The sequence below is a fragment of the Syngnathus floridae genome, chromosome 8, assembly GCF_059516105.1.
Source record: "Syngnathus floridae isolate MCC-2025c chromosome 8, RoL_Sflo_1.0, whole genome shotgun sequence".
NCBI classification, from domain to species: domain Eukaryota; kingdom Metazoa; phylum Chordata; class Actinopteri; order Syngnathiformes; family Syngnathidae; genus Syngnathus; species Syngnathus floridae.
The window spans coordinates 14,999,257-15,023,253 of record NC_142420.1 but is presented as its reverse complement, the minus strand read 5'-3'; the positions used below and the strand labels follow the sequence as shown (position 1 = coordinate 15,023,253).

The 23,997-nt window shown below is 43.8% G+C and overlaps 1 protein-coding gene and 2 long non-coding RNA genes across 4 annotated transcripts in view; 1 reads left to right on the top strand and 2 right to left on the bottom strand.

Annotated features, from left to right (window-relative positions):
- tmprss3a (transmembrane serine protease 3a) overlaps nt 1-19,674 on the bottom strand; it is a 181,316-nt gene extending 161,642 nt beyond the window's left edge. The window contains exons 1-3 of the mRNA XM_088382835.1: nt 19,482-19,674; nt 17,816-17,968; nt 17,430-17,593 (exon numbers count right to left, since the gene is read on the bottom strand). Coding sequence (XP_088238961.1) covers nt 17,430-17,529 — 100 coding nt within the window. The 5' untranslated portion in view covers nt 17,530-17,593; nt 17,816-17,968; nt 19,482-19,674. The remainder of the gene's footprint in view (nt 1-17,429; nt 17,594-17,815; nt 17,969-19,481) is intronic.
- Nucleotides 13,189-17,138, bottom strand: LOC148394671 (uncharacterized). The gene is made up of 3 exons (XR_015859812.1): nt 13,826-17,138; nt 13,511-13,746; nt 13,189-13,430 (listed from the first exon to the last, which is right to left on the bottom strand). It is a non-coding gene; the product is annotated as an uncharacterized LOC148394671 (long non-coding RNA).
- On the top strand, nt 19,499-22,998 carry LOC148394669 (uncharacterized). Of its 2 annotated transcripts, XR_015859801.1 has the most exons (3): nt 19,821-20,193; nt 21,454-21,527; nt 21,927-22,998. It is a non-coding gene; the product is annotated as an uncharacterized LOC148394669 (long non-coding RNA). The 2 variants fall into 2 exon arrangements; XR_015859800.1 differs by having other exon boundaries at nt 19,499-20,193; nt 21,454-22,998.
- Nucleotides 22,999-23,997: the final 999 nt, after the last annotated feature.

Here is a 23,997-nt window from a genome sequence, read left to right as displayed (position 1 = left end):
TTTATTTGACCTCTACACCACAATTTCACATAGCTTAATATAAATATAAACAGAATAATTGTATTCTTCTAATTACCAGTACCAACTATTTAAAATAAATAATTTATTACATTTTACAATGGAAGAAAATTGAGCAGGTTTAAGTTATCGTAGGTGTGGCCCTCTGACACAACTCAGGTCTTTCATGTGGCCCCTTGTAAAAATTAATTGCCCAACTTGGTGTAGGGCATTGGTCCCCAACCTTTTTTACGCCACGGACCGGTTACGTGTCAGAAATATTTTCGTGGACCGGCCTTTATATGAATAAATAATACATTTACATAAATAAATAATACATTTATAATAAATAAATAAATATGATGAAATAAAATGACATGGCTGGCATAAAAAAAATACGACAAAAATAAAACTCACAATTACGTTGAAATAGTGGGAGCACTGAGCTTGTTTCTCAAAAACGAGCCAGTCCCATCTAGGCGTAATTGTAGACAATGACACCCGAAGTGGTTAAGGTTTGTCTTTTAATACAGCATGCTTGGTCTCCATGTGCTGAAACAGTTTTGAAGGGCTTCATCGCCTCGTTAGCGAGCCTGTCGCCACATATTATGCAGAGTGGGCTTGGCGCGTCGGAGTCACCTGTGGCGATAAATCCACATTTTAAGTAGGACTCTGCTGAATAGACCTTCCCATTGAGCAGGGGTGGGCAATTCAGTTTTACAAGGGGCCGCATGAAAAACCTGAGTTGTGTCAGAGGGCCATACCTACGATAACTTAAACCTGCTCAATTTTCTTCCATTGTAAAATGCACTAAATTATTTATTTTAAATAGCTGGTACTGGTAATTAGAAGAATACAATTACTCTGTTTATATTTATATTAAGCTATGTGAAATTGTGGTGTATTGGTCAAATATAAAAACAATCATTAATCAGTACAATTTATTCTTAACTTCTTTAACTTTTCCTCAAATGACCAAGCCGCTGCATCTCTGGGTGTGAAGTTTGATAAAAAGTCCTTGTTGGGATTGCAGTTTTGCTAGCAATGCATCAGCCTTTGTTGCGCGGTATTTATCAGACAGATGTATTTTTTGTCATGCTTGGTCGTGTAGTGACGACTCAAATTATATTCTTTAACCTTCCTATTGTGTTAGGGTCACTAGTGACCCGTTTTGAGTTTTAGCATTCATAAAAGTACTTCATACATTTGATTTTTGCGTTGAAACTTTTTGACTTTGTCAGGGACTTCCATTTAAACAAAATAATGTTGTTGTTGTTTTTTTACTGATTTATAAAGTGCTCTGGTGAAAAAAATTACTTTTGTTCGGGTCATTTTTGACCCGGTTAAAATTTTCGATTATAAAACATTAAAAAATGCCAAAAATGAAATTATAAACACACGATCAACCAACAGCCTCTTTCTCCAACCACTTGAGCTTCATTTAGGGGCTTTTCTCTTTGCCTTTCTGCGAGAACAAACAAAGGGAGACATGTCCAGGCATGTCAAGACATTTGAGTGTAGAGGTGGTGACTTGCAGAGTACACATCTCCAATTCACAGGATGCAACAATGAGGAGAAGATTGACTGTAAATGAAGCTTTGGATCACATCTTTGCTGCAAATGCGGGAGAGGACACATAGGATTTTAGCAATGGAGATGAGAGAGAGGGTAAGAAGGTATCAGGCTTTGATGTCTATTCATATACAAATGAGTTAGGGGTCATAAAATGTTATGACCTTTTTATGACTTGTTATGGTATCATAAATCACCCCCTTTTGGATTGGGGCGGGGTTTGGGGGCATCAAGATGGCGCCAGTCGTGACGGCACCATCTTTGACTGTCGCCATTTTGGTTTGCTGGCGCCATTTTTTAGATGTGGATATGTATGGGCATGTATTTTTATGAATCAAAACAGGTGCAGCATCTGAGCTAGCTTTGCTACCAGCCCGTACGTGTGGGTTGAAGGGGCCCGTTTTGTTGAGAAGGCGAAGGGGAGGGGTGTTTGTGTCAGTGTGGGGTCATGAGAGTCGTCATTATTGGTGCCAAAGCTATCTGAAATGTAATTTGACAAACAATAGTTTAGCCAAAGTTATCTGAAAGAGAGACGCATGTAATTTGCCAAACAATAGTTTAGAGGATCAAGGGGGTTTTGTTGAGAAAATCATTGAAGTGTCGTCAACAGGGTGCCAAAGTTATCTGAAATGTAATTTGACAAACAATAGTGGAGTCGGTATTATTGGTGCCGCATGTAATTTGACAAACAATAGTGGAGTCGGTATTATTGGTGCTGATGAGGTAGAGCCGGCTGGAATCGTTTATTTTTGGAGGGAGATAGACGAAGGCCTCTGTTTTTATGAAAGTTGTCTAAGTTTAAAACATATCCTAATTTAAAAAAACACGTGATACACGTGATACACAGAGGTGTGGTTTGAGAGAGGGGCTGGACCTGTTGTTGGTATATTACGCCAGAGTATTGTGCTGCTAGTTCACAGAAAAGAGCTAAGCTAAAGCTGTGGTGTTAAACTGCAAACCTGAAGCTCAAATCATGATAGCAGAAACGCCGGTCAGTATCCATCTTTGCCGTAAAGGCCCTGATGGTTTGCTAGATGCCCCTAGGAAGAAACAAATGTATCTAAGGCGTATGCAACAAAGGCCTACAGAAAAACTTGAGCGGAGCTAGCATCTAACACCAGAGACTCTATGGGGATTTAATTTTTTTTACGAGACTGATGAGTTGTCTTTCTTTATGAGAAACCAAGAGAGCTCTGGATCAAACAACAGCAACTATGAGCAGGCTGGTGCGTATGGTATGTTGAACTCAAATGACTGGGGTGTTTTAATTCAACTCCTGCCAGAGGTTTTGACTGAATTTCTCAATGAATACGGGTTAGAAGGTGAGCTGAATGCAACTTGGATTTCAAAAATCACAGCCAGCGGAAGATGTTTTTTCCGGCTTAAAGTTTCTCCTCAAACTGTTGATGGGACAGAAGATGGAGAGCTAATCGATCTAATGTATCTAAAGCTAGAAGTGTTAAATAGCGAATGTGGACTTTTCCAGACAATACTGAATATACCACTGACCGCGTGGTATGAAAGGATGCAAGCATTTGGTGAGGGTATTACGGGACTTTTTCTATCAAGCCGTGTCTGGACAAACGTCGTCGGAGTGAAACGTAAACTGGCTTTAGATTAACCCTTACTAAAAAATTAACTTTAAACTACCCCCTTCTCAACACACTAGACTGTGTTCCTCCTACCCCCCTCCTAGCCCCCCTCTTTTTCTCACCTGCAGTCACAGAAAGGTGGAGTTGTAGTCATTAGCATAACTATCTAAAATGTATAAGAGCGGACTTGCAGACACCTCTTTCACACACACACACACAAGAGCTCTGTCTCCACATCAGAGAAAGAAGATGGCTCAAAAAATCCGAGCCAGAAGACTTTTACCAAGTTTTGTACCTATGGGCAATGAGCCAGGCATCACATTCTGGTCCAGCCCTGACAACTCTGGTGCAGAGACAGATGATGATGCGGACACGGCCTTCATAGCGGCACCACGAGCAAGCATGGTGGCTGAACAACCGGGACCAGCGTCAGCGACAGGGTTGGAAAGGTTTGAGATTCTTCCATTGCCTACTCCCGACCCGAGCGAATGCATGTCACCGATCTGCCTCGACGATCTGCAACCCGATTCGCTCTATGGAGCTTTGTCATCAACTTTTGACGTGTTTGAAACCCCTGAAACCTCGGGGTACAACCTAACGAGCACGACGGAGCAGCAACAGCAGCAGCAGCAGCAACAGCAGCAGCAGCAGCAGCACCAGCAGCAGAGGCCGCAACAGCATGAACCATGGTCCTCGTCACGAGCCATCGAGTTGACGATGCGTGCGCACGCTATCCTGAAAATGGCATGGATTTGCCCTGCTTGTCTGCTGCTGACATTAGAGTCATGCTCAGAGAGACAGAGACAGAGGTGCCTGGTGATTTTGAGGAGGCTGACGACACGATCGTTGACAACGACCCCCCGCTGGACCTTGAGTTTGGCATTGTTCCTACGGTGACGTCGACACCTGTGAGAATCAACACACAACAGGACGCAGAGTATAATATGACGGTAGAGCCTCTTAAATGGTTGGTGATCGAAGATTACACACGTCTGAAGTTGATGGTGGCTCATCTTTTTCAAAGTCAAAGTCAAAGTCACCTTTATTGTCAATTCCTCCGCATGTCAAGACACACAAAGAGATCGAAATTACGTTTCTCACTATCCCAGGGTGACAAGACAGAGTTCACAACGCACATACAAGTAAACAACACAGGAAAAATAAAACAAGAAGATGAACAATAAGGGAGATAGCACGCTAGCCGCTCACGATGCACAGCAGAGTCCGGAAAGATGACAGTCAACCAGGCCACTGTGAACACGAGCACACAGCAGGCACGCACTGTCCGGTTCGTGGATCCCATCAGGCGAACGCAACCAATCTTGTCGTCCCGCGAACAAACGTACGCCAGGAGAATGGAAGGCACGGCTGGGCGAGCTGGGTTGGCCGCAAGCCTGGCCCGACATCTCCGCGCTGGCCCCTCTTCCGCTGCCTCGCAGACCCGCTGCCGACGCATCCCAACAATGCTCCAGGACGGAGCAGTCCGAGCTCACGACGCAGTCCAACCGGGGGAGGAAGAGCAGGCCAGTCCGGCGTCGCTCCATGACGAAGCAGTCCGAGCGCCCTTAATCTCTCCGCACCAAAGTCCAGAACGCCATAAAACCCACTTCCGCCGATGTTGAGCAGAACATGCCCGCCGCACGAGTAGCACAACGTATCACACGAGACGAACACACACAAAACTGCCAGACAAACACTCAGTAAACACTCACAAAACACCGAACGCACGCGCCGCCATCTTGTATATCTTTTGTATGATGCCTTAATGAAGCATGCTAAATTTAAGTGTGACGGATGTGCTCTTGACGATCTTAGTCAGATGCACCACACGTGCTTGTATGTTGAGGATCGAAACTTTTATTTCTACGTGAATTATGAAGCAGTGACGGCTGAGTTGTGCAATGCTGACTTCCTCCACACGTTGTCGACAATGCTTTTCTATTTTAAAACCTCTGCATCTCTTATAAACATTCGCAATACTGTTTCTGCCATTCTACACGACCTAGCTCACGAGTGCAAGATCTTTGCGCGGCTCCGTATGATAAAACAAGAAGCGCGTGACACTGTGTTGAGTAACAATGAAGTTGCTCTATTATTTAGAACGTTTGGAAAGACACAATGGGAGGTATTGTGAAAAAAATGTGGGCCCAACTGGTGAGTTTCCTAACAGTACTTCTAGATTTAACAGGGGAGCAGCTAAATAAGTTTAAAACTCTAATAGGGTCCAAAGTAACACCATCTATGTTATCTTCATTAATGCGTTATGTTAAACCTTAGATTTTATAGAAAAACATTTTTTTTACCATGTTTTTATTTTTACCATGTTTTATACTTGTTTCTGTTTATTAGTAATGTTTTTAAGAACTAGTTTGATTTTTTTCTGTAATAAACTATTGTGACCGGAAAAGCGATTGCTTCTCTGTGTTTATTCAATTTAAAATCACAAGATGTCATACCTGCTTGTTTTATTAACAGCGTCACACTCTGATAACACTCACTGCATGAACTCACTGACACTGTCACATCATACATCAGTTTTTGTGAGGATCTGTGTGTGCAGACTAAGACCTTCTGCACGTACAACAACGACAAACCTTGGTTTACACCGAACCTTAGGAGGCTGCGCAAAGTCAAGGAGGAGGCCTACAGGAGCGGCGACCGGGACCTGTTCAAGCAGACCAGAAACACACTGAACCGAGAGGTCAAGAAAGCCAGGAGGTGTTACGGGGAGAGCCTAGAGAGACACCTCTCTGCCAATCCTGATCCCTCAACAGTGTGGAAAGGCCTGCAGAGCATCACGGGCTTCAAGAAACGAACCCCCCCGTCCTGTGGAGAGCCCAAGGCTTGCTCACCAGCTAAACAGGTTCTACTGCAGGTTTGATCGGTCCTCCCACACAACGGGACCTCCTGCAGCACAATCCACATACTCACCTCCCACATACTCAGCTGCTCTGTCCACACCTCCATCACCGTGGTCACCGACTCTCTCTCTTGCAGAGGCCGCGCCCGCACTCCAGATTCGCGAGGAGGAAGTGCGCCAGATGTTCCGGAGACAAAATATCATGAAGGCACCGGGCCCAGATGGCGTGTCACCTTCCTGCTTGAAAGTCTGCGCTGAGCAGCTGGCGCCCACCTTTGCAAGGATCTTCAATCGTTCCCTGGAGCTGTGTGAGGTGCCCGCGTGCTCCACCATCGTTCCAGTGGCCAAGTAGCCCGCCATCACAGGTCTGAATGACTATAGACCTGTTGCACTGACATGTGTGGCCATGAAATCTTTCGAGAGGTTAGTGCTGAACCACCTGAAGGATGTCACGGGCCCCCTGCTGGACCCCCTCCAGTTTGCCTACCGGGCAAACAGGTCGGTGGATGATGCGGTCAACATGGGACTGCACTACATCCTGGAACACCTGGACACCCCAGGAAAGTACGCCAGGATCCTGTTTGTGGACTTCAGCTCGGCGTTCAACACCATCGCTCCTGACATCCTCCAACAGAAGCTCATACAGCTCGCGGTGCCTGCCTCCACCTGTCAGTGGATCACCAGCTTCCTGACCAACAGGAGACAGCGTGTGAGGCTGGGGAGCATCACATCCGACACCCTGACCACCAACACTGGAGCCCCTCAGGGGTGTGTCCTCTCCCCACTGCTCTTCTCCCTCTACACCAACGATTTCTCCGCAAGTGACTCTTCTGTGAAGCTCCTGAAGTATGCAGACGACACCACTCTCATCGGACTGATCCAGAACGGTGATGAGACTGCGTACAGACAGGAGGTGGAGCGGCTGGTCCACTGGTGCAGCCAAAACCACCTGGACCTGAACCCGCTCAAGACCGTGGAGATGACAGTGGACTTCAGGCAAGACCCTTCACCACTTTCACCCCTCACTATCCGCAGTAATACTATTCTCTCATCAGACACCTTCAAGTTCCTGGGAACCACAATCTCTCGGGACCTGAAATGGACCGGCCACATAGACTCTGTCCGGAAGAAGGCCCAGCAGAGGCTGTACTTCCTGAGACAGCTCAAGAAGTTCAACCTGCCGCGGGAGCTGCTGAAGACCTTCTACACTGCCATCATCCAGTCTGTTCTCTGCACCTCCATCACTGTCTGGTTTGGATCGGCCTCCAAACAAGACAAGCACAGACTGCAACGGACAATAAGGACTGCAGAAGAGATAATTGGAATCAACCTCCCATCTATCCAAAACGTGCAAGTAACATCTCAACAGACCCTTCGCACCCAGGTTGCAGCCTGTTTGAACTACTCCCCTCCGGACGCCGTTATAGAGCTCTGTACACTAAAACCAGCAGACACAGAGACAGCTTCTTCCCCCAGGCTGTCGCTCTGATGAACTCACACCACTCCTAGAGTCTCAGAGTCATTACTGTGCAATAACATCCTGCTTTCCACACCTTTTTTGTCTACACTGTTTGTACTATGTGTCCTCTCTGCATCCATTGCAGCCTGGTCATCCTAGAAGAGGGACCCTCCCATCTGTGGTCTTTTCTCAAGGTTTCTCATTTCCCCTAGCTGGAGTTTTGAGTTTTTCCTTGCCCTCTTGGGAGTTTAAGATCAGGGGATGTTTGAGAATATCTTTCGTTCTTCACATGTCCTGAGTGTTGTTGTTAGTCACCTAAATGTTGAACAGAGGCTGTGATTTAAATTCCTTGTTTGGCACGCTCAAACATGGCGATTAAAAAACTCTTGAATCTTGAATCTTGAGCTGATAAGGTGAAATCAGGAACATTTTCTGAGCCGTTTTCAAACTCATTTTATGATTTGTTCATAAAGCCACTAATGACACTTCCGAGAACAGGTGCGAAAGCGGCCAGTAACGGCAATATAAAACCACCTTTCTGAACTAACACAGCTCTTTTCTTCTTCAAAGTATTTTTCTTATCAGCCAAAAAGCGGATATTTTTCTTTTGCTTTTTAAGTCTCTTGTAAAGTTTTGATTTTAAGGGTACATGTCCTTTAAGAAGATTTAGAGCAATCTCACATAATGCTTTCACTAAACTACTGGGACCTCTGAGTGGCAAATGCTCACATTTGGCCGGTTTGGATGTAAACAGAGATTTGAGTAACGGCGCGTTTGTTTTTAAAAGCTTCATCATCGTTTTATTGTTTTGGGATATAAACAACAGGCCACTGGTTATGTAGTACACCTGTACGTAGTCTAAATTGTTCTGGGCATGAAGGTGACAAATCTACCAGTAAATACCCATGCGGCTCTCTTGTAGCATCTTCAAAGCATTCCAGGAAAAACTTCCGGTTGTTGGGAGACATTTGATTTGCTAGGACATTCACCTGTAGTTTATCGCGGGGGTTTTTGAACAAAATCAGATAATTACTGTTTAAACTAATAGTACGGCTGAATTTGCCCTGATGGAATACATTCTGCGTTAGCATTATTACGCTTAAAGTTTTATGATGTCTATATTGGGTGAATATTTGGACCACTTCCGGATTATCCGAAGCTTGGAAGATGATGTCATCCAAAATCAGTAGATGCTGCTGCTGTGGCGGGAACAGCTTCTCGTCATCAAAAGATTCAGGCAGCCCCTTGATAGAAAGAATGTCTTTATTCAGGTTTTTGAGCTCATCGTACATTGGTTGATATGAAGTATAAACCCAGACAATATTATCAGGTTTTTTTCTCATAACATGTTCAGGATTTTCCAATACATTTTTTACAAAGAAAGTCTTGCCACAACCTGAAGGCCCTGCTACTAGAGATGAAAAAGGAAGTTCTAATCTAGGGTCAAATTCAATCTGGTTAAAAGCCATTTCCACACACACAGACACACGTATGGATAGATAGATAGAAATATCAGTAGCCAAACGGTTCAGTGGTGCCTCGCTCTAGCAGCCTTCTTTTATCGTACACCACACGAAGCCGCTTGGAAAATGACATGTTTCTGAGATAAAACCCTCTCTTATCGCGAACGATATTATGTTGAGGAGCGTATAGCACATCTGAGGTTGCACCTGCTGTATCAATGTAACCTTGAACCAAACTGAGCATGATGCTCTGACTGCTTTTGTGAGTCTGCGTGACCCCCTTCACTTTCATGACCGTCTGAGATGATCCTCGTGTTTTGTAAGCGTATGTTTTTGGCCCCGCTGAGACAAATTCTAAAATGCTGTCATTCGAAAGCTCATCTGTCAAATCACCCAGATAAACCCCTAGAGGGAGAACACTTTCGCCCGGTTTCACCGTGTACACGAGGCTTTCTGTATCGGTGTAAAGGACACGCCTCTGTAAAATTTCGAAATAGCTGTACATTTTTAGGCGTGCATAGGCTGTTGTGAAACACGCTGCAGCCACGTTTGATGTTTTTGAGGCGGGGATCTCATTGTTTATGTTGAAACAATACTGCACAATTGAAAGCTTCTCACTGATAAAATGGAAGAATTTCACATTGTACAGACCTGAAAACAGAAATTCGAAAAAATCCTCAGATTTTGTCACAATTTTTGTGTTTGTCATATTCTCACGTTGTGCAAGTTTTCCCCACAGATTGTTAAGACAGAGTTTTGACACTTGCCTTTTGCCAGGGTTTACAGCAATTTTGGAAGGGTCTAGTTGGATACCCTGATGAATGGCGTACTCCTGTATATATCTTTCTCTATCAACCTGGTTGACCACGTGAGCCGGATAACCTGAAGATTCCTGTTTACCTTTTAGAAGTGTTCGCATGTAATCACGGAAAATTGTGTCTCTCGTTCTTGTGTAATGCCATACTTCGGTAATATCTGCAACTGTGTACCCGAGATCAAGTGCCTTAAAAAATTCAGGGGTTTTCCAAACACCTGTTAACGATCTTTGCTCATCATTATGTGTGCAAGCCGTCTGCTGGTTGTTACACTCGGCACATGTACGGCACAGTGTGAAGACTGTTTTGAAGGGTAGAACAGGAAAATACAAACCACGGGGTGGGTTGACTGTGGCGCTGATGAAACCGAAATACGACCTAGGGTCTTTAAAATCACCGTGGATCATCGTTGGATGATCGATAGGGTATGTGCCTGTACTATTGATGAAAGGGTATAATGACGTCACATCAACATACAACACACGCTCGTTCGGCTCTGCCGTGTATCTTAAAACGAATGCGTTTCTTCGGCCCCCAAAAAGAGCCTGCCTCAGTTTGAGCGGTGTAGGAAATTTGGTTTTTTTCAGGAATTCCTTCACCTCTATGTCCATCTTTTTCATTTGCAACCATTCATGCTCCCACATAATTACAAGGTACACATCCTGTCTAAGATGTAGGTCCTGAATTTTCTTTTGTGTTTTATCAAACCTCTCCTGAAAAGGGTGTTTTGTTGTCGGGCATATTTTAGAGAGGTCGAAGCATTCTGCGCAGCCGTGGTGATAACAACCAAAATACTCAAACACTATTTTTACGCCCCCAATTTCAGAATAGCCGTCTACAGTGTAGTTGTCTATCCTAACTTCACCCCCGTTCAATGCATGTCTAATTTGGATATTTTGGCTGTGCATGATCCATTGCATGTACTGAATAGAGTCATGCGAAAAAGCTTTGTGCTGACGCATATAGTTGTCTGATGGTGTAATGGCTAGTGTTTGAGGGGTTAGAAAATTAGTGCGAAAAACTTTCATGCACGTCGACGCAATTGTTACCGCATTGAATGGATCTGTTCCGGTGGCCTCAAAAAACTCGCTCCTGAATTTCTCACAGCCCTGCATTAACAGATCAACGTCATTCTCGCAGTAGGCTATTGCCTGTTTAGCAAAATCAAACACATTGTTAGCTTCTTTGGCATACCATTCGTCAAACTTTGATCGTTGCGAGGGTGACATTCGTTCGATATCATAGTACGTGGGGTCAGGGTGAGACCCTACGTAGTTTAGATGCTCTAAAGAGCTGAATTTGTGTGGGAAGTAACCCTTTGATTTGTCTTCAAACCCCAGGGCCTTAGGCATTGCACTTAGAGGCATCGTCAAGAATGAGAGAGAGTCTATCAATCGAGATTTTGTGTCTAAATCGACAAATGATAGAACTTTACTCCCCTGCATAAGAATGTCAAGTTTGAGACCTAATTCAAGCATTCTCCTTATCAGTATGTATGAATCAAAACCTCTTGCATTATGTGCAACAAACGTAGTTTGTTTAAACGGTGGCCTTCGAAAAAATCTGAGAAATTCGTCAACACAATCTGTGCCAAACCATTGTTTCGTCAGTCTATTTGATTTGCAACAGATGAGAAAAGGTTTGTGTAAACCGTCTGTATCTACACAGGTTTCGAAATCGTAGTAGACTACATTTTTGCACGGTGGTTGAGGCTTGATGGGCTGAATGTAGCACATGTGGGGGTTCAGCAGGGCATCATCTTGATTTCAGATCTCATCACACACTGTGCACTTTTTAACGGGGCAACGATGTTTAGCACCGGTACCGTCAGCTTTCACATAATACCGAAGACCACACTGCAAGCATTTTTTGTATGAAGTGCAGTTGCTCACACGATTCATTGATCGAAACTCTTTATGTTTGGTAAAGCATTCCTCATTACGACAAGTTTTGTTACAGTCGGGGCAGATGACAGGTTTAATCCGTCGTTGTTTACAACACGGATCGAGACAAACGCTACAGTGTCCTTCACACTGGTGCTGTTGCCAATTCTCGTGCCCTTTGTAACAAGCCTGCAAAAGAATGCATGCCCAACGAATGCCTCTATCGCTTTCACGCCGTAATAATGACCCTCGAGGTGTAAGACAAATAAAGTGTCGTTATCTGTTTTGGGATAATGTGTGTCGAAAAAAGTCATAGGGCGGCAGTCCTCTTTTCGATACATTACAGTTATTTTCCGTTTGAGGACTTTCTCAAATTTATGGACATCGCCCAGACTCACAAGTGTTTGACTATCCAATCCTACACTCTCGTGTAAGAGCCGTGCCTGTCTTGTGGCCTGTTTTGTTGTGAGTGTAGCAGATAGATTAGTGAGAGAGCGAAACACAAATTGTTGTCTTTATTACGAGGTATGTGTAGGTGTCGTTTTTTCAACCTCAAAATCTCTCCATTGGTAGTGTTCAACAACCTGCGACGCATTCCACCACGCAATGGAGTGACTATTTGTACAATGAGCTCTAAGCCCTCATCAGCCAGAAGCTCTGTATTTGATTGGGCTAAACGTTCAAGCATGTCTGATACACTATCTCTGATAGAGTTTATATCACTAGTTTGCTGGTAGATGTGAGCTCTATCGTTACCACCCACTAGCTCGATCTGAATTACATCACCTGGTTGTACACTGCTAGCCACCTCTTGCATGACATCATCTATTTTATCTTCAATCTGGAGGTAGTAGGTTGCAAAATCATTAATGTTCTGTTGTGTTGGTATATTTAGCTGTCGCCTTACCTCTACATTATTGAAATGCGGTCTATTAACTACAACAGAACCGCCGCGCTGATCAGCTAATACAGAACCGCTGTTGGATTGCTGGGGCGTGTGTTGAAATGCTGGTGTGTTGTCATCAATGACATCTATTTCGTGATCAATTATAACAGAGCAGTTCTTAGGCTGAAATGTCGGTGGAACGTCGTCAATAGCAACCGGCGATGAATCGGCAGGGTTAGCGGTCAACGGGTCAACCAGAGGCTGCGTATTTAGATTTTGGATAATGTTTAGCAACTGGACAGGAATATCAGGACTGATACGCCCGTTGCTGTCATTAGCTTGGTTGTTTAATTCTGCTATCATGTTTAGCAATTGTGACGGGATTTGTGTAGGACTCTGTCTACCCTCATTCAGACTTTGACTGTTCAATTCATCTATGACAGCTTGTAAATGTGTAAGAATAGCAGGACTGTCTGGTCTTTCCCCCTCTAACAAAGCTGTGCTCACATTGTTGAGCAAATCTGTTACTTGACTCGTAGACGTATTGTTAACGTTTGATAAATCTAGCTCTGGTGTGTCATTTCTTTGGCTTGTTTCGCTAAATGGTAGCAAATCTATTTCATCAATGTTTGCTAAGAAATCTGACTCCGTTGACGTAAGGTTTGGATGATCCATTATATTTTCTTTTACAAAACACAACAGAAACAACACAAACCTATTTTGATTCGGCTAAATCTGTAAGAATACGTATAATCTTAAAACATTCTTGTAACCGTCTTTTGTAGATACAGTTACCAGGGCACTTTACAGGTCCCCTGCTGTTTGAGTGGCGCGTGTTGTAGAAGGGCTGCCCCCTCCTCCTCCTCTTCCTCTCTCTCTGTGCCTCTGTGTCACGGCGCTCACCTGTAAGTTAATCCTTTATAATACCAAAAATAGCAAGTCGGACGATAGCATACAAAGAGAGAAAAAAATAGAAGGAATACCTCCAACTTTGTTTGTCGACTCTTGATGATGTTTCAAGCCCTCGTACGTAGATAGAGCTTCAGCTAACTCTGGTCTGTCGATGTTTCCTGTCGGTCGGCGTGGGATGTAATTGGATTGGTTCCAACGGTAGAACGTGACTCTGTCGCTGGATCTGTCTCCCGCACTGCTCCAATATGGCGGTCGAAGGCAGCTTGTGTCGGCTGATTGTTTTTCCTAGTGGCCGCGGCCACGAGATCTGTTACACACATAAAATAAAATAAAATCATCAACTACTAACATTTATATGAACTATCTTAGATGCACGATTGACTCACCATAGTCTGATTGTGTTAGGTAAACGTCGCTAAAGTCATCGTCAAAAGATGCGTGGACATCGGCAAGAACGATGATGTCTGCAAATATTACATAAACATTACATCTTGTTTTATAAAATAACCGCGGTGTATTATTATTATTATTATTATTTGTTATTATTATTATCATTATTATTGCTAGAAAAGTAGTAAAATTACTTACCTTTAACCATTCTCGAAACAGCTTTTGACGCGCTTCGACTCCGTTGCTCAGAGCGATGGCTTGTCTTCTCAAAAATGAGCGTTGGTTATTCGCACTAAACCAACTTTAAATTCGACGGGGATAAGACCACGCCTATGGGATCACGTGTCGCAAGAAATCAGATAACTTTGGCCGCATGCTGATGACGCATCAAAGGCTCTACCTCATCAGCACCAATAATACCACTATTGTTTGTCAAATTACATGTGGCACCAATAATACCGACTCCACTATTGTTTGTCAAATTACATTTCAGATAACTTTGGCACCATGTTGACGACACTTCAATGATTTTCTCAACAAAACCCCCTTGATCCTCTAAACTATTGTTTGGCAAATTACATGCGTCTCTCTTTCAGATAACTTTGGCTAAACTATTGTTTGTCAAATTACATGCGACTCTCTTTCAGGTAGCTTTGGCACCAATAATGACGACTCTCATGACCCCACACTGACACAAACACCCCTCCTCTTCGCCTTCTCAACAAAACGGGCCCCTTCAACCCACACGTACGGGCTGGTAGCAAAGCTAGCTCAGATGCTGCACCTGTTTTGATTCATAAAAAATACATGCCCATACATATCCACATCTAAAAAATGGCGCCAGCAAACCAAAATGGCGACAGTCAAAGATGGCACCGTCACGACTGGCGCCCCCAAATCCCGCCCCAATCCAAAAGGGGGTGATTTATGATACCATAAGAAGTGATAAAAGGTCATAAAATTTTATGACCCCTAACTCATTTGCATATGAATAAACATCAAAGCCTGATACCTTCTTACCCTCTCTCTGATGAGCAGGCCTCTTATGACGAAGACGATGTGGAGTACCAATTGGAAGAAACAGACACAACTGATCAGTCTGAAGAGGAGGTCACTGGTGCTGAAGCTGCTCCTGCTGAATCACTCCAATCCAAACGTGGCAACATACGTTGGAGCACAGTTCCTCCTGATGCGCATGCAAACATCATCAAAATGACCCCAGGGGCCACGAGGTTTGCTGTGACAAGAGTATGTGACATCAAGACGTGCTTTGATCTTTTTTTGCCATTGTCACTAAAAAAGTCATAATTGCTATGACAAACCTTCAGGGGGAAAAAGTCTATGATGCTGTGTGTTGGAATAATTTTAAGTGAAGCTTTGGCCTGCCAGACCTGGAGGCCTCGCCTTTACGAGTTTATCTTTCCTTTTATCTAGGTTCTTCCTTTTTAGTGATAGGGATGTCTTTTGATCCCTGTCAGCCATTTGTATCCTTCCTGTCCTTATGTTGTCTGTGTGTTTTTGTTCCCGTAAGAGGCCTTCACTAACAATGAGCAGGGCTTATTTGCATAGGTGACATGTTCTTTGTTTGATTCACAGGAACTTCATTTCTTTTCATTTAGCGGTAGGTTTGGTTCATAGCGTGTAGTTTATCAGACCTGTTTTTCTTTGTTAAAGGTTACATACAGTTAGAAGTAGTTGCATAAAATTTATCCCATATTTACTCAATGTTTGTTTAAGGAACTGCATACCGGTTACCTCACGTTTGCTTAATGTGTGTTGAAGTGTTTAGGACAAGTTACTTATTATTATTATGTGTTAATTACCAAGTAGATAAAGTTAGCAAAGGTCTAGTTGCATTTGTTCCACAGCAAAGCGGCAATCAACGTGCTTCAGGGTGTTTGACCACAGTCGAGAACGAGTCAGCCAACTGTGAGGGAAGACGGCTGGGGACGGCCTCTGCGGGGGTTCAAGAGCCAACAACGTAGTGCTAATTCACACCACACTACATTCTTTTGCTAATCAGCGTTGCTACAGACACAATCCCCCCTCCCTTTAGTGTAGCAACGCCTCTGTAACCAGGGCAACCATAACATTAAAAAGAGGGGCACGTGGAGTAAGGACTCAGAACTGATGGAGGTTGTAACTGAGATTGCTTTCTCTATCGTTCTCCTCGCGAGTAAACCTGTTCTGGTTGTCTTCTCCTCTTCATTCCAGCGAGTGATTTAATGTCTAATCGTATTTAGACCCAACACTGCGTCATCAGGAAGAGACAAAAAGCCCATACAACAAAAACAAAGGCGGAGTGGACAATCTGGACAAGCTGACTGCCACCTACACTTGCCAGCGAATGACCAGGAGATGGCCAATGGTTGCGTTTTACAACATCCTCAATGTGTCTGCATACAATGCATTTGTGTTGTGGACCCATATTCACCAAGGGTGGAATTCAACCCAAAACACCAAGCGGAGAATGTTTCTTGAGGAGCTCGGGAATTCCCTTCTCCAGGCGCACATTGAGCAACGGGAACGGGTGCCCCGAGACCCAGCTGCTGCAGACTTGGTCAGACAGCTTCAGTGGTCACCAAGCACGCCATCCACATCCACAACAACCAGAAAAACATCAGCATCACCTTCCTCCTCAGCAGCCAGTCGTGCCTCAAGCACTCCATCCACATCCACAGCAACAATGCCAGTGAGACCACCTTGCTCAAAAAGAAAGAGCTGTCAGGTCTGCCCTAGCAGTATGGACAGAAAAACCTACATAGTGTGCTTCACCTGCAAATAATACATCTGCAAAGAACACACTAAGTGTCACTTTTTGCAACACATGCATCTAAACACACACAAGCACGCCCGCGCACACACACACACACACCTACATGCGCACACACACACACACACACACACACACAGGCATGTTTTTGCACATATTATTTATAGAACAAGTACTTGATTTCTTTTGGTGTGATTTTCTCGATTGGTCTCGATTGATTGTTGTTTTTTGACCTTGCAAATCGTTGTTTTATTGTTTTTTTTATTATTTATGACTGTTCTGTTTTTCATATTGCTTAATATTGTATTGAAGTTCTATTGTGTGGAAGAAAAATACTTATTTTTGCCCTTTTCTTGAAGTAGATATATACGGGTCCAAAATGACCCGAAACACCATAGATGTTACTATATTTGATAATATTAAAATGAAAATCGTTTTTTTGTTGAACATTTAAGAAATGTGTTTTAATATCTCTCAGTTACACTCAGGTAACCGAACAACTGATTATTTTGTTGCCTTCATCTCTTAAGGTTCATTTGGCCATTTTTTAGACATTGAAAATGAGGGGTATGCTGTAAAAACAAAGGCCCAGGGGGCCACAAAAAATATTAAAACCAATCTTTTCATGAATAAAGGAGCCAAACCAGCTAAACAAGAGTTAAGAAAAACATTGGATGATAAAAGATTGTTTTTAGGGTATTTTATGGTTGATTTAATACACGGGTCCAAAATGACCTGCTAACACCACAGATGGCAGCAGAAAGCTAAGACATTAGGAAGGTTAAACACAGTGACCTGTGTATCACAAATCAGGCACACGGCTTTACCTTTCAAAGAAATACTTGGTAGCCCATGTCTTGTTGAAAACACGGCACTCCTTGTCAACTTTTCTTTTCTGAGGGTCAGCACACATTTCAAGGGCAGCATTACTTCGCACTGTTCACCTTCATGCACAGCTCACATACAGGTACGCTACACGGAAATGCGACACCTTTCAAAGTAAAAGTAAAACAGTTGTATTGCACGCACGACACTGATTTTTTTTTAAATTAAGTTGTAATCAAATATAATTTATGATTGGCCTCATGCAGGCCGGACAGGGACGCACAAAGGGCCGGATGTGGCCCGCGGGCCGTATTTTGCCCAGGTCTGCGATAGAGGCTGAGGATTGTGTTTTCTTTGTCATTGGAACACACCCTAATTGGCAACTTACCCCACTATCAGAGGCAACACAACAAAAAGTGGTGATCAGTTGACAGGTCTGCCCCTCTCTTCGAGTGACAAAAACATGCGTCTTTAACCGTGGGCAACTCCAGAGTAGAAGAGTGTCCAACCACTCTTGAGAGGACTGGTACCAGACCCCAAGCTGTGTGTGGACGTAAGCCCAAGTACCATATTAGCCCGAATATAAGACGATGTACCGTATTTGCCGGTGTATAAGTCGACTCGGTGTATAAGTCGACCCCCTAAAATTCGACGGAAATTTACGATTTTATGATATATCCTTTGTATAAGTCGAGCTCAATTGTTGCATTATATTAAACTTCAAAATTCAATCAGAAATATGCGAAATATATTGACGAAATGTGTTCAAATTCGTGAGTTTGTAGCGAGCGATCTATACGCCATTTTAAATATTATTTACTTCATGACCCTGTGATATTACACGCCGAGAGAGCCTAACAACAATGAACACTCATAGAAACTGATTTATTTTTAGTTAAGAAACAACAAATTATAATTATAAAGTGATTGCCGGTACATAGAGTTCAAAATTCGTCTTCATCGTCGCTATTTCTGAAAAGCTCGTTCCATTCGTTTTCGTTTAGTTTGTCGTCATAAAGGTCATTCTTGGTCTTCTCTATCCTCAGTTTCCTCCTCCTCTTCCCAGATAAGGTCGTCTTCTGTCCCATCGAGAGAGTTTGGCGAATATAAGTCCCAACGGCTCTTGCGCCATAAAGAGTCCGCCTCGGCTGGTTCCCCATGTCGGCCGGAACAAGTGAAAATTCGGCCTCTTCCCCTGGAAGTCTGGCCAAGTTTGGCGAATATTTTCAAAGTGCCAACGACTCAACCGCCGTAAAGTGTCCGCCTCGGCTGGTTCCCCATGTCGGCCACCACAAGTGAAAATTCGGCCTCTTCCCCTGGAAGTCTGGCCAAGTTTGGCAAATATTTTCAAAGTGCGAACGACTCAACCGCCGTAAAGTGTCCGCCTCGGCTGGTTCCCCGTGTCGGCCACCACAAGTGAAAATTTGGCCTCTTCCCCTGGAAGTCTGGCCAAGTTTGGCGAATATTTTCTAAGAGCCAACGACTCAACCGCCGTAAAGTGTCCGCCTCGGCCGGTTCCCCGTGTCGGCCACCACAAGTGAAAATTCGGCCTCTTCCCCTGGAAGTCCGGCGAAGTTTGGCGAATATTTTCTAAGTGCCAACAACATTCATTTAGACATGGCGATTGAATGTTTACGTACCGGTAGTTATTTCGTTGCTTGACGCGCGATGACTCGCACATTCGCTCAATACCCAGTACTTCCCCCTAGCAGTCATCGTCGCTGCCTGGCTTTCGATGTCCGTTACTGAGGTGAGAATATTTGAAATTGTTGCTGAGGATGCGTGTTAATGCGACGAACGCTTTATAATGATTCAGTTTCTCGCTGTTTGATGAGCCTGACGGACGCACACCCACGCACAATGAGATGCATGATAAACGGCCTTGGTTACCATCACATTTGAAGCGATGAATACGAAGTTACATTTTATGACTCGGTGTATAAGTCGAGGTCGATTTTTTTCGGTCGATTTTGGATCGAAAAAGGTCGACTAATACACCGGCAAATACGGTACTTTGCATTGAAATAAGACTGAAAAAGTGGGGGTCGTCTTACATTCGCGGTCTGGACATTATACCCATTCACTGGTGCACAGCGGTAAGTTAAAGGTTGCTGGTATCGACCGAGTCCCGTATTTATTCTAATTATCGCCCATATTCCAATAATCAGCCAGTGTGTGTTAGCGATGACAAATAAAAAACATTGATACCTCTAATTATCGCCCATGCTGCTAAAAATTCCCCCGAAAACTTACGTTTTCCTCCGCGACCGCATGCCGACGTCATTGCGCAAGTGTAAATGTGACTGATTTGACAGCACGTCGAATGTCCCTTTTAAATTGTTTTTCTCCATAAACTATGATACAATTATACCCGTCACTCCGCTCTAATATCCTCACACAATTACGTTATCGGGGCGTGCGCTCGAACAAGACAATCGCGATAACATGACGTGCGCAACATGTGATGTGCGACGGTAACGTGTCGCATCGATGGCGCGTCAATTGACGCACCCCGCTGTTAGAGGTAGAGCAAAACAGCCGCTGTTCTAGTGTTAAGGACACCAGTGAGATGCAGGTATAGCATACTACATAAGGAAAATATAAATATTATCGCCCATTTCAGTGCCCATTGGCGATCGGACAAAAAGCGCTCTCTATTAATCGCCCACCTCCCCTGTTGGACATAAACGTTCTCTAATTATCGCCCTGGGTGATAATTAGAATAAATACGGTATATTGCTGTGATCATGTGTGTCTTTGACAAAAGTGAGTATATACATTTCATTGTCACTACTGTCTACTGTTGTGCTGTTTGTCTGATCGCGGTTTGTTTCGTGTGTGTGCCGCTTGATTGCTAGCCTCGGCGCGCTCCTTTATGTTTGCCTCGCATCGTACTACGAGTAGCAGTTACGCAGCGGCACGGCAACTAACGGTCGCCAGCATTTTGTCGTCTCGATGACGTATGTTTGGTGTGTTGCCGAGAGTATTTCGTTTATGGTTATTTAGTATAGCGGAACCGTTATGCGCAGTTAGTTATGCAATGTGTGCTGTCTCCTGTTGTGTGACGTCAGAAGTTGAGCGTTGACTTACATGCTGTATTTCTGTCCGTTGCAGAAACACACACACGCACACGCACACACACACACACACCACACACCCTTCACGTTTCATACAATAATCACACACACAAGAATCACATTCACACACACAAAGAAACACCCATGTACACTACACACACCTGCTCTCACATCCTTACGACCATACATGTGCCTATACCCTTTTGCCAGTTTGCCTGTATGCCCCTGTGAGCCATAGTGCCTGTTACTATTTTGCCAATAATTCAGTAAAGCAATCAAGACTGAACCACGTCTTCTCTCCTGTGTTCTGACCGAGACCTGGGGGTAAAAAGAGCATAACCATCCGAGCCAACCCCATACACAGTCCTCAGGCTCCCCAACAATAGCGGTAGCAATTTGCATTATTTTATTGCAATGTTTTTCCTTATTCAGATTTGTTTCAAGACTACAGTTACAATTAGACTTCACTTTGATAGTTAATGCAGTTATTGCAATTTTGGTGTTTTATCAGAGTAGATTGGTTTATTTACATTTCAAAAACCAGAAGCCATTCATTTACAAATGTGATTGCACCTTAATTTACATATATGACAGTTTTTGCATGATTTGAATGAGGCAAAATAGCATTCTTTTTCTCTCGAATATATTGTTATAATCATTAGTTTCAGATGTAATCTTTTATTGTAGAAAAACTAACTTTGGTGTTCAAAAAGTTTTTTTTTCAAACTTGAGTCTTGAAAAAAAGGGGGTCGTCTTATAATCAGGGTCGTCTTATATTCGGGCCAATACGGTTTATGTAGTCAGAACCTCTCTGCCTCACACACCAGGCCGGGCTACTTCCTTGCTAAAGAGGTGACATTCCAGCTTGTTTTTTCAGAACGCCAAGGTCTGCTTCTTTGTCAGCCGCCCAGCTCACTACTTATCTAAACCCTTTTCCCCTGTCCCACAGGTGGTGAGCCCATGGGAGGTTACCTATTTGGGCTGTATCCTGCCAAGCCCCATGGGTAAAGGACCGGCCACCAGGTACCGCTGTCGAGCCCCACCTCTAGGCCTGGCTCCAGAAAGTGCTGATCGTGACCCGTGTCCGGTCAAGGGAACTCGTGGACCAATGTTTTTAATTATGTACCACATTAATAATTTCTTCTGTTTTACATTTTACTCATTCAATTATGGTCTATATAAAGTGTAAACAACTGTCTGAATTCCTCGTTTTGCTAGAATCACAGGTCCCTCTTTTATACTTGTTCTATATGCGGCTCAGAGCAAGCCGTTTTGGTGCGGTCTCTTTAAATGCAAATGAGATACAAATGAGATGGCTGAGGACCATCACATTCGACACCCGGACCACCAATACTGGTGCCCCCCAGGGGTGCATCCTCTACCCACTGTTCTTCTCTCTCTACACTAACCATTGCTCCTCAGGCGACTCTTCTGTGAAGCTCCTGAAGTATGCGGATGACACCACTCTCATCGGACTGATCCGAGACGTTGACGAGCATGCGTACAGACAGGAGGTGGAGCGGCTGGTCCACTGGTCTAGCCAAAACCACCTGGAGCTGAACCCGCTCAAGACCGTGGAGATGACAGTGGACTTCAGGCGAGACCCTTCACCACTTTCACCCCTCACTATCCACAGTAATACTATTCTCTCCACAGACACCTTCAAGTTTCTGGGATCCACAATCTCTCGGGACCTGAAATGGACCTGCCACACAGACTGTCCGGAAGAAAGCCCAGCAGAGGCTGTACTTTCTGAGACAGCTTAGGAAGTGCAACCTGCCACAGGAGCTGCTGAAGACCTTCTATACTGCCATCATCCAGTCCATCCTCTGCACCTCCATCACTGTCTCGTTTGGATCGGCCACCAAACAAGACAAGAACAGACTGCAACGGACAATCAGGACTGCAGAAAAGATAATCGGGACCAACCTCCCATCATCTATCCAGGACTTGTACCTGTCCAGGACCAGGAAACGTGCATGTAACATCGCTACACACCCTTCTCACCCAGGTTGCAGTCTGTTTGAACTACTCCCCTCCGGACGGCGTTACAGAGTGCTGTACGCCAAAACCAGCAGACATACAGACAGCTTCTTCCCCCAGGCTGTCGCTCTGATGAACTCACACCACTCAGAGTCTCAGAGACATTGCTGTGCAATACCATCCTGCTTTCAACCCTTCATCTTTGAATTGTCTATATTATTTGCACTATGTGTCCTCTCTTCATCCATTACAGCCTGGTCATCCTGGAAGAGGGATCCTCCCATCTGTGGTCTCTTCTCAAGGTTTCTCATTTCCCCTAGTAGGAGTTTTGAGTTTTTCCTTGCCCTCCTAGGAGTTTAAGATCAGGGGATGTTTGAGAATAATTGTCAATTTTTGCACATTTCCTGAATGTTGTTAGCTACCTAACTGTTTTATAGAGAACGAGATCTACCGGAGTCAAACTCCTTGTTTGGCATGCTCAAACTTGGCAATAAAAATGTATTTGATTTGATTCACACTCCCCTCCCTCCAGGCTGCAAGACGTGCACGTCCCTTTCCGGTCAACTTATTTGTAATTCTTTAGCCGAGGTAGCATTTACTTGCGCCACAAACGTTTTGATCTATTAAAAGATGTCAACGGCAGAAGACAGAATATTTATGAACAAGCACTGTTGTCAAGTTAACCAGTAAACTAATGCTAGCGTTACAGAGAAGCTAATGAATCCATTGAAAATATTATTGTGCAACCCACAAATAATACAGGACCTTCAATGGAATTCATCTAATAAAACTACTCAAAATACACCCACAAGAAGGTAAAAGAGCGCACAGCTCTAAAATCAGCAGAGAGACTGACACTAATGCTATGAAAACAAGTGCATGGATACGCAATATTATTACAGTGAAATACAAGTGATTATTTTTGTGTCATCTCAAGTTTTACACTGCTTGAAAAATGAAATTTGACCAGGCACTTCTTTGAGGTTCTGATGCTGGGGTACGTTGCAATGAATTGTGTGGATTGATGCATCCAACAACGGAACATTTTGATCTCTCCACTTCGGAATCTTTGAAATGTTTGGACTACAAAAGTAATAAAGATGGCGGATTTGCAAAACTATTTTGCCACATCCATTACCTTGATTGGTAGTCCCGCCCCAACGGATGTGACGTAATAGATAAAAATATGTAATACAAAAGAGATAAAACTGAACGAAGTAAAAAAAATAGCCCCCAAACGGATCAGAAAAGTATCTCTGCAGCACATGGAGGGATAGATTACTCTTTTCTACAATCTTGGAGACTCCAAGTGTACAATAAAATTAATATAAAAGCAAATAAAAGTGGATTTTCCATCATACGTCTCTTTGAGCTGTGCTTTGTCTGGTCCCTCAACTAAAATATGTTTGCCATGGATGACCCTGGCAGGGGCATAAAAACTCAGACTAACTAGTTCCTAGGATGATCGAGACACGCAAATCCCTCTACTACCATAAAGTGATGCCTCAGA